The sequence below is a fragment of the Catharus ustulatus genome, chromosome 8, assembly GCF_009819885.2.
Source record: "Catharus ustulatus isolate bCatUst1 chromosome 8, bCatUst1.pri.v2, whole genome shotgun sequence".
In the NCBI taxonomy this organism is placed as follows: domain Eukaryota; kingdom Metazoa; phylum Chordata; class Aves; order Passeriformes; family Turdidae; genus Catharus; species Catharus ustulatus.
The window spans coordinates 33,866,953-33,877,166 of NC_046228.1; the positions used below are offsets into that span (position 1 = coordinate 33,866,953).

The 10,214-nt window shown below is 49.3% G+C and overlaps 1 protein-coding gene across 1 annotated transcript; it reads left to right on the top strand.

Annotated features, from left to right (window-relative positions):
• The first annotated feature begins 3,821 nt into the window (after positions 1-3,821).
• On the top strand, positions 3,822-8,794 carry LOC116999771 (killer cell lectin-like receptor subfamily G member 2). Its single transcript, XM_033066744.2, has 8 exons — positions 3,822-3,980; positions 5,362-5,447; positions 6,148-6,585; positions 6,856-7,004; positions 7,387-7,482; positions 7,584-7,762; positions 7,941-8,041; positions 8,132-8,794. The coding sequence occupies exons 1-8, from the start codon at positions 3,822-3,824 to the stop codon at positions 8,244-8,246; spliced, it is 1,323 nt and encodes a 440-aa protein (XP_032922635.1). The 3' UTR covers positions 8,247-8,794.
• The last annotated feature ends 1,420 nt before the right edge of the window (positions 8,795-10,214 follow it).

Below are 10,214 nucleotides of genomic sequence, written 5' to 3' on the forward strand. Positions count from 1 at the left end.
GAGAAATCAGACGGAATCTTGAGCCTAATAAAGATTCTGATTCCTCCAAGGAGCAATTTCTTGCTGTGCCTGTGAGATCTGGTAGAAATCATCATAATCCACAAGAGGAGGCCCTCTCTCATCATGACATCAAAGAACTCAGACAAGCTATAAAGGAGAATGGCCTGGCTTCTCCTTATTTTGAGAACACAATAAAAAGTATTTTTAATTCCTGTGATCTCACTCCCACAGATTGTTGTAATGTGGCTTCCCTGATTTTATCCAACTCTCAATCTCTCTTGCGGGACTTGGAGTGCAGAAAGCATCTGAACAGACTCAGAGAAGTTGTGCTGGCAGTGCCAGTGCTCAGCTCACAATTGCCTCAGCTCGCTGGGGATTCCCCGTATGACAAGCGCCAGGATCAGGCTGTGCTGCCCAGAGCTGTGTCAGGAGATGTCAGGAACGCTGTGAGAAAGGCTTTAGGTACTGCAGAGCCAGCTGTAGCTGTGCTTTTTCCACAGTAATGCAAGGGGAGACTGAAGCTTACAGTGCTGTCCTGGGGTGACTTTGTGCTGTTGAATTGTGTCACCATTCGTCTGTTTAGCCCAGAAATCAGTTTTGTACCTTTCAGGCTGGATTTGAGAGTGACGGGGGGGAAGGAGAAGTGATGGAATGTCTGAGGGGGTTGTTTCAAACGCAGAGACAGGAGTTCCATCGCTTCCTCTCCTGGACTGTGTCCCTGTGATGGATAGAGGGAGAGAGCTCTCCTTTGCTTTTAGTGAGGTTTTGACTGACTGAAGCAGAGAAGTTCCCAGGACAGGTTTTTCCGGTTTTTTTCTGCAATTATTTGAAGCTGCTCTGGACTGGGACCCTGGGGGAGCACCAGGAGCTTGGAGCTGTGGCCAGCAGGGCCTGGGCTGGGCAGCGGCATTTTCCAGAGCTGGAGGGACTGAGAACAGACTGAGCCGAGCTACCCCCACAGGAGAGAGACTTCCTGAATTTGTTATCTCTCCAGAGTGGTGAGAGGTTTCACTGTTTGGTATTGTTCATTGTTTTGTGCTGGGCAGTGCTTTGCCTGTTGAATAAACAGATTTTTCGCCACTTCTCCCTGAGGAAATTTCATCTCTAACAGGTTGGGGGAGGGGACGCTTGGGTTTCCTTCCTGGGGGAGCCCTTTGGAGGTTTTCTCCCAAATTTGCCCTAAACCAGGACATTAATATATCAGTAGTAACCATCTTAAGGAATTGAGGTAATATTTTCTTTGATATTTATGCATAGATGGCATTAAAGCAAAAACAAGTAAGAAAGAAAATACTAAATAGCTGAACTAATTAGTTCCATTTTATCTCTACAATAAAATAACTGCATCTTGGAGTTGAAAAGAAAGTATTTTATCAGAGGTTAGCACCATGCAAACTTCACATTCCTCATCTCTATATCAATAGAATTGCATCTTGTAATTCAAACGTATTTGAACAGAACTTATAATTAATTTCAGTGAATCTCAACATTACTTGGAAATAAGAAAAGGTACACCTAAGAGAACTTCAAATTAATATTTCTCAAATGATCTTAATAGCACTTAAGAGAACATAAAGAAATATAACTTAAATTGGATTGGATAACACATAAATTTAACTTTGCTTAGCTCTAATACTTAATCTTAACAGAAATTAACAGTACTTAACCATAACAGAAACTTAATTCATTTTGACTCTATCATTACAAAAAGTTACAGAAAGTTTATCATACAGCAGTTAAACATGCAAGTAAACAAGTGTATTGAGATCGTAGCAACATGAATTTCAGTAGGAATTCAACTGCTGCAGCTTTTTAAAGAATGATTGTACACCAGATTTGGGTTTAGCCTAATAAAATAATGGGATATAAATACTGAAGGCTAAAACAATGAGTTTTACACAAGTAACTGGGTTAGGTTAGTGGGTGTGTGAGACTGATCCTTGCATACAAACACTCACAAAGTTCAGAGTCCATTCTGAAGAGTGAGTTAATGTTTACTTTCGTTATACATAAAGTTGGCAAGGAAGAATAATGACACTTGAATTATTTATAGGCATACTTCAAGGTTGAAAAGAGAAGGTGAAACTTATAATGGTGTAAAGGACAACTAACTGGTGATACAAACAGGATTTTGTGGAGGGAAGCAGTCCACACCAGGGATGAGGCTGATGTGAGATGCATAAAAGGAGCTGCTCCCCACCAGTCCCGTGCAGAGGCTCGTGAGCCCCTTCTTACAGGGTGGTGTGTTAATGCACAATTATATTTCAGTGCTATTTTTGGATAGAGCTGGGCTTAGTCATGATGAATGCGTGCAGAGAATGCATGACAAATCTTGGAAGAGCTGCTGCTGATAGACATTTCTCATTTTCTAGACTGAGTTTATCCCAGTGCTTTGCTGCTATAAAGAATTCTCCTCTTTTTGCAATTTCCTCCTATTACCCTTAAACCCTGCCAACTTAGAATTTAGTCCCAGCCTTTTCTTTGCTCCTTGGCTCATCTCTGTCTCTCTCCCTCCTTGGCTTCTCCCTTTCTTTTCAAATTTGAAGAGGTCTCAGCTGCCTCCCTATTTCCTTCCTCTCTCACCTTCCAGGTCCTGTTTCCCAGACCTGGTTCTTTCCTAACAAAACCCCTGATAATCCATTCCCCACTTAAGGCTCTGTTGTGTCCTTGGTTTTCCACCTTCTGGGCTCTGGGGGTGAAGGGGTGGCTTTGAGGAGCACACCCTGCTCCCTTTGCTCAAGAAACCAGCATTGCAGTTCTCCCAATCTCCTGCTGCTCAGGGCTTCCTTAGCCTCTTGCTGAAATCAAAAATATTCAGGAAGCTTTTCCTTTCTGGAGATTACAATGGATTGTACAAGCCCTTGAGATGTGACCGTGATGGTTACAAACCCCCAGTGCAAATGAAGGTTTCCCCCTTCTCTCCCCCACTCCATGCTCCGTCCTCTCCCTTACTTTGTCAATCTCAACAACTGCTGAGGAAACATTTCTCTTCCTGTCAATGGGCAATGGAACTGCTTTGAATTCTGTTTTAAGATAGGTTTTCAACTCAGGCTCTGCCCATGCTATGGATTGGAAGTTTTGACTGCGTTGTTGGTGCTTGACAGGCTCTGTGCTGCTTTCAAGCCTTTCTCCAAGGGTCGAAGAATAACCCTGGCAGGGAGTGAGGGGCGTTGTCCACTGGGTGTTTAGAAATGGAGTGTATATAAAGCAGGTTTTCTAAAAGCCACTCTGAGTGAGTGACATTAAGGCACTTGAATTACTTTGGGAGTTTTTGGGTGCATTTAGGACAGATGCACACTGACAGAAGCTGTTTCTGTGATGCTCAAGACATCTCTGATCAGTGCAGGGCCATCCCCTCAAGAAATGCATGAGCCAAACCCAGGAACTGGAGGAAAAGAGAGGAGTTGAGCTTAGAGCTGTACAGATGAAATCCCAGGGGTGTACCATGAGCATGGCTCTCCTCAGCAGCTTTTCTTACAGTTCAGTTGAAAACAAGCTTAAAGCTGATGGTCAGGACTTTGGAATCTGGCTGGTAACTGTGGAGGGGATGAGCTCCCTTACCGGAATTCAGGCAGTGGAGTGCCACAAACCTGCAGCCAGATTGCTTCTCCTTCAGCTTAAATTCAATATTTTTGCGGATTTTTAAAAAGTATTCTTAGAGATGGTACAAGTGGAAGAAGAGAAATAGACTAGACCACCGCTGCCATAGTAATTGATATTTTAATGTTCCTCTTTTCCTTTAAAAAATATATGTAGAAAATGTGAACTTTTTAACTCTGTGGTTTGGGAACAACACTTTTTTCACTTTATTTGGAAGAGACATGCACGTCCTGAGGCACTGGGCCAAAGCCCCATTACTGCATTTTATTGACGATTTTAAAATTGAACAAGGGGCTGATAAGATTGACAAGGAAGACACAACTCAGGAGCTCACTGGGCAGCAGCCTCTGAACTCTTTGGGTGATGCAAAGAGCAGTGGGGTATGAAGACTGTTTTCCAGTGTCAGATTGATCCATAATAACATGTTCACTGACATCCAAGTCACTTCTTGTAAGCCACTTGTTATTTCTCAAAGTGCAGGAGCTGGAGTGTTTGACAAAGCCTGGGCAGAATGATGAAGAATATTCCTGTCACATTTCTCCTTCTCTTCTTGTGCCAACAAGAGCAACCCATCCTCGTTCAGGGTTTTGTTCCTCAGTGATTGTGTGTAGTTTAGAGAGGAAACAGAACCCAGAAGCATTAATTATTGAATCTGCACTGCCCCCCTCACATGTGTGAGGTCTGAGTCTTGTGCTCGGAGCGGGGCCAATGACATTTCTGTCAGTCGGCCTTGGAGCTGGAAGGGTTTGGAGTTCACACTGGAGACTGAGCTCCCTCTGCGGTCAGAAGAGGGGGAGAGCCCTTCCTGCAGGAGCTCTCTGCAGGGAAAGCTTTTCCCAAGTCGGGTTTTCTCTGGGAACAGCTCAAGTCTTGTCTCTTCAAGACCAGACCACACAGTGCCCCGCAGGGTTTTGCTGTCGGTGGGAGCGCTGGAAGAGATGCTGGGAACACTGGGAGGGAACTGGGAGCACAGGGAATGCTAGGAGGGAACTGGGAGGGCGAGTGGAAGCAGCGCAGTGAAGAAGAAGGAGCACTGGGAGGGGGATGAGGAGCACTGGAAGGTGCAGTGCTCCCAGTTCCTTGGCAGTGCTCTCCCCATCCGTGCCGGTGCTTGGCAGGCAGAGGGATAGTGCGAGGGAACTGGGAGGGAACTGCCCAGCACTGGGCAGCGTGCAGCAGGAACTGGGGTGAGCAGAGAAGAGGGAGAAGGGACCCCAGCCACTCCCCAGTGACCTTCCCCGCCCCACAAAATGTGAAAGGGGCTATGAGAAGTAAAAGGGTTTTAAAACGAAGGAGTAAATCTTTTCAGTAATTGTGTTCGAACTGGGGAGGATCCCACTTCACCTACCATTTGAAGGGTCTCCCTTAAAGGAAAATACACCTTTGTCATGATTTTTTTTGTCTCACTAGGCGGGAAATCACTCTTTTCCACGAAATACATGTTTAAATGGAAGGAGAATGCCTTTATGGTGCTGTTCTAGGGGGTTTTGAATCGAGGTAAAGTGCTCCACTGAATCGATCTTAAGGGTCAAATGCGGGAAGATTCCGAGCACCGCAGGACACGCGCCGGCATTGTGCTGTCTTCCTGACCCTGACCCTGGCTGCAAACGCCTGGCGAGTTGCCACCAAGTGGGAAACCGGAACTTTAATACGGCTTGTTGTTTAAGCACGTGGAGCGGGGCAACGGGCCAAAAGCGCTCCGTGCTCAGATTTCTTGTTTGCTGTAGCGGCACCGCGCTCCATTCACGCTCTCTTTGCCAGCGGGTTCGGAGCGCTTCTCTGTCCCGGTTCCTTCAGGCCGGGCCGGGCAAGGGCGACCCCCGGAGCTCGGAGCGGCTCCAGCCCAGGTAGGAGCCGCGCTCGGCTGTGCCCCAGCCCGGGGCTCGCTGCGGCCGGAGGGGCCGCGCTGAGGGGAACGGGGCGGTTGTGGTGAGTTCCTTGGGCCGGGGTCCCCCGTGTCCCCCTGGGCTGAGATGGTTGTTATTAGTGCGTGACACACTGTTGGTATTTTGCAAATATTGGAATAAATGCTGTATGTATAATCTTAAAATAGCTTTTCTGTATTAATATAGGCTTTTTTTTCTTTTCTTCTAATAGCAAAAGTTAGACATAAGTTATTTAGAAATAGTATGCTAAAGTACCCGCTTAGTTAAAATAACAGCCCGTGAACGTGTGATGGGAACCCTGCAGCTGACACGACAATTATCAACACTCACCGGCTGCAAAAGGCCGTAATGAGAAAAGAATTAAAATCACAAGCCAAGAAACACGCATGCTCTGCAAAAAGCGGACCCAGAAATTAGCCATGTTAAACAGTTTCCTACAAAACGTTTGACTATACATGAAAGAGTATGAATATCCAACGGGAAGATTAATTGTAAAAACGTATTTAAAGGGGCGTTCCCGAAGCAGCAGTGTAATCTTGGCAGCTTGCCAAGCAGGTTGCCGTTTTTAAACCATTTGGCTTTATGTGTGTGTCCTCTTTTCTTTTTATAGAACCTTTAAAATTTTACCAAGAAAGTGAAACGTGTTTTTTATATGACGCAGGGAGCGGCTGCCCGCGGTCTCCTCCTCGCCGCGGATCCCTGGGGACGAGCCGGTGCCGCAGCAGCGATGGCTCATCCGGCTGCTCTCGGTAGCCCGGAGGTGGCTGCGGCTGTGGCAGCGCTCGGTGTCGCCGGGCTCCGAGGCGGCGGGGCAGGGAATGCGGGGGACAATGCTGAGCAGCCCGGGGCTGCTGCTTCTTTCTCCTGGGCAGGCGGACTCCGAGGCGCAGCTGTCCTGTCCCCGCATGCGGCAGCTCCCAGGCGGTGTCAGCGCCTGTCCGGCACGGAGCTGGGCTGCAGCGGCTGCAGAGCCCGAGGGGCCGGGGCTGCGGGCACCGGAGAGCTCCCGCAGGCTGCGCTTGTGTCCGCAGGTGCTGCCGCAGCGTCCGGGCAGCGGGGACAGCGCGGGACTGAGCTGGCAGCGCCTTCCTGAGCCTCGGTGTCCCGCAGGGCCGGGACCAGCCGGGACCTGTCATCATGTCCCTTCCAAGGGGACATCGCCGTGGGCGTAAAGCTGTTTCCATGGCCGATCTCGGGAAGGGTTTTTCCACCACTTCTGATTTGTCGGGAGCATGGCGTTGATTGTTCCGAGCAGAGAGATTCCGGCTGTGAGCTGGAGAAGAGTGAATTCTGCTCCATTCACCGGCGTCTGAAGGAGCTCCTGCATCTCCTGGAAGGACCAGCAGCCGGGCTGACACCACTTGCCAAGGGCACAAGAAGCCACTTGTGAGCGTGCAGTGAGTGACGATGTGGACAATGGAATCTGCACCTGTTATGGAAGGCTGCGGGAGCCCCTGTGTCCCTGGTGCACATCAGCAAGCGGCCATGGACACAGAAGCATCCTCAGAAGATTGCCGGGTGAAGTGCAGGGCCACGCCTGTGGCCTCTAGGGAGGGGACAGTGTCAGCTGGCAAGGACAGGGCTGGCAGGTGTGTGGCTGTTTCCCGATGTGTGCAAGAGGCCTCGTGCTCCGCTCGGGCCCCATCCGTGGCTGGAAGCGGCAGCCGCAGCTGCCCCCAAGGCTGTGCGAGCTCTCCTGCTGCAGCCTGTCCCCAGCGCGGTGTCCCTGGCTGTCCCCACAGCTGTGTCCCTGCCTGTGTCCAGGCTCTTGGCTCTCTGGCTGCCAGCTGAGGGAGGAGCAAACAGGCTGAGAGCTCCCTCCTGTGCTCCCCGGGCACTGGGGGAGCAGCTTCGAGGGCCGCCTGTGCTTCTGGCAGCCAGCAGCTCTTTCCTGCTCCAGGCAAGGGGTTCAGCTGCCATCCCGTGCACATCTTGGTGCTGATCCTGCTCCTGTCGCTGCTGCTGGCGTTGGCGGTGGCCTTGGCTGTGCAGTCAGGTAAGGGAGGGGCAGCAGCCTGGGCCCAGCCCCTCGGGGCACAGCGGGGTCCCTGCTCCCTGCACAGGGCAATCCTCAGCCCTTCTCCTCTTCCCCTGCAGCACCACAGGTTCCAGTTCCACCTGCGACTCCGCTCTTGGTTCTGGGCTGTCCCCATGGCTGGGTTGGATACAATGGAGTCTGCTACTACTTCTCAAGGGATCAGGGCACCTGGGAGCAGGGTCAGGAGCGGTGCTCCGAGCTCGGGGCCTCCCTGGCCATTCTGAAGGATGAGGAAATGGTGAGTGAGGGGCTGCGGGCGCTGTGGGGTGGCTGAGGGGAGCCTGGGGGTGCTCCTGGGCCGGGCTCGGTGCTGCTGGGGCTGGGGCTGCAGCCCTGTGCCGGGGCCTTGCAGGGAAGGAGCCCCGGGGCCGTGTCCCCCCGAGGGGGGGCAGCTCCCACTGCTCTCTCCTTGGCAGGATTTGTTCTTCCGCCTCCGCGGGAACGTCGATTACTGGCTCGGGCTGCGCAGACGGGGCGAGCACCTGCAGTGGGGGGACGGCAGCAGCTTCAGCTCCTCGTGAGTGCCGGGGAGCCGGGCAGGGCATGGGGGGACAGGGGCACAACGTGTTCCCCTGGGAACCAGCGCTGTCTCTGCTCCTTCTTGCAGGGTTCCTGTCCTTGGCAATGCCGAGTGTGTGTGCCTGGCTGACGATAAATTCTGGAGTGAGAGTTGCTCTAATCTGCATCGGTATCTGTGCAGCAAGACCCGAGCTGCCCTGTAACAGGGGCTGGAGAAAGGAGCTTCTCCACGCTGGGCAGTCCCAGCTTCACCTGTGAGCCCGGCACAGGGCTGTCCTTTCTCAGCTGCACCCTGTGCCTTGCACTTGCTCTCAGGGTCACCTCAGTGCCTGTTCATCCCCAGTGCCAGCGCTGGGCTGGCTGTTCAAAGGAAAAGTCTCTGCAATCCATCCTGCCAGCCATGCTAGCTGGAGTGAGGGGATTGCCCTCATCGCCCAACAAGCTGGAATGGGAAATCCAAATCACCCTGGGCTCTTGGAAATCATCACCAATTGGTCTGAGGGTGAGACTTCTGGACTGTCCTTGGAAGAGGAAGAACAGGTGACCCGGTTTGAGGAAGAATCCCACTTTTGCCCTCAGGCAACTGACTTGCAGAATGGTTTCTCTGTCTCTCTGTCTGTCTTTGTTGCAAAGTATTTGACTGCTCTGCTGTGGCAGGATAGTCAGGCTGGAGCAGGACAAGGATTTCTCTCCCTGAGGGAGGAGCAGTGACACGATGTGACTGTAACCCCCATCCATCTGTATTGGAGTGTGTGAAAGAGAGACCTCTCAGAATTCTTCAGATATCAGAGTACAGGGATTGAATTAACACCTTTGGATGGATTAAAGTGTATTAACCGACTCATTCATGAAATAGAGGTGTAAGTAAGTCAGTTTAAGTATGTAAGAATATATTTGAAGTGCCTTAAGAAGTAAAAGCCTTAGAATTTAGTGTGGAAAACAAGTTCTAGTGAGAGCTCACAAAAAAGTCTCACTAAGAAATCTCAGTGAGAGCTCAAAAAACATAGTTTTAGACATAATCAAAATGAATAAAACAATAATGAATAAATTATAATGTATTTCATTTTTAAATAAATAAATGTTATAAATAATAAAAATTACACTATGATTTTTCAGATACAACAGGCTATATGTGATGAATGTATGTAAACTTTTGTATTAAAGAACTGGAATTCCAATAGGTTTAGAAGAAATGCTTCAGATTGATGTTTTTCTCTCACTTAGTAATTTGTAAATAAGAATGGGTGCACTGTGGAGGGAGTGTCTCTCTCTCCTTTCTCCTCCCTGCCCTCATCATCGCCGAGCAGCAGACAGGAGCTGCAGATGCACCTTCAGCCCTCCCAGGGCCTTGCACTGCAGAATAGCTTCTGCTTCTCATGGGGGCTTTACTTCTGTTTGGGACTCTGTGCTGAAAGCTTTTAGCATGGACTTGAACAGTTGGGCCTCTTTGGCTTCTTAGACTGCAGTGCCTTTACAGGAAACAACTTTATAGCAGCTAACAACTGCTGAGCTCTTTTGAAGATTTAAACCCTCAAAGATCCCGACACCTCAAGCCTTTCCTGATGTGTTCTGTTGCCTGCCCAGGGTGAGGAGCAGAGGGACAGAGTGGTTTTGCTGGCACCAGGCACCTGGTGTATTTCTAGTTTAATTTTTCCTGGTAAAGAACTCTTATTCCTATTCCCATATCTTTGCCTGAGAGCCCTTAATTTCAAAATCATAATAATTTGGAGGGAAGGGGTTTATGTTTTCCATTTCAAGGGAGGCTCCTGCATCTCTTAGCAGACACCTGCCTTTCAAACCAAGACAACAGCTTTGAAGTCACACATGAGGCATCTCTACTTTTACTTTTGTGAGTATTTGTAGTGAAGGAAGCCTGATGGAAATAATTAGGGATGGCAAGTGCAGTGTGCTTTCTTTTCAACAGATTTCTATTGAAGTATGTTCTGAAGTTATCTGGTTACTTTTCCCTTATTGACTGTGTTTAAACTGGAGCAATCTCCATTCAATACCCTGAAATATTAAGGGTATGAAGGGAAGGAAACTTGGCTTGGCCTTTTTTTCAAGGATATCAATTGACTGGGAATCCCCATGTTCTTGTTTAAATAGAACAGGGACACCCTGTATGATGTATTTTTATCAGCTTGAAATGAGAGCAAACCCTTAATTTTCAT

Excerpts from the sequence above, each read along its gene's own strand:
- LOC116999771 (XM_033066744.2), top strand. The coding sequence starts at position 3,822 with ATGCACGTCCTGAGGCACTGGGCCAAAGCCCCATTACTGCATTTTATT. Across the intron at positions 7,005-7,386 it reads CATCCTCAGAAGATTGCCGG|GCAAGGGGTTCAGCTGCCAT; the intron begins GTGAAGTGCAGG and ends TTCCTGCTCCAG. Across the intron at positions 7,483-7,583 it reads GGCCTTGGCTGTGCAGTCAG|CACCACAGGTTCCAGTTCCA; the intron begins GTAAGGGAGGGG and ends CTTCCCCTGCAG.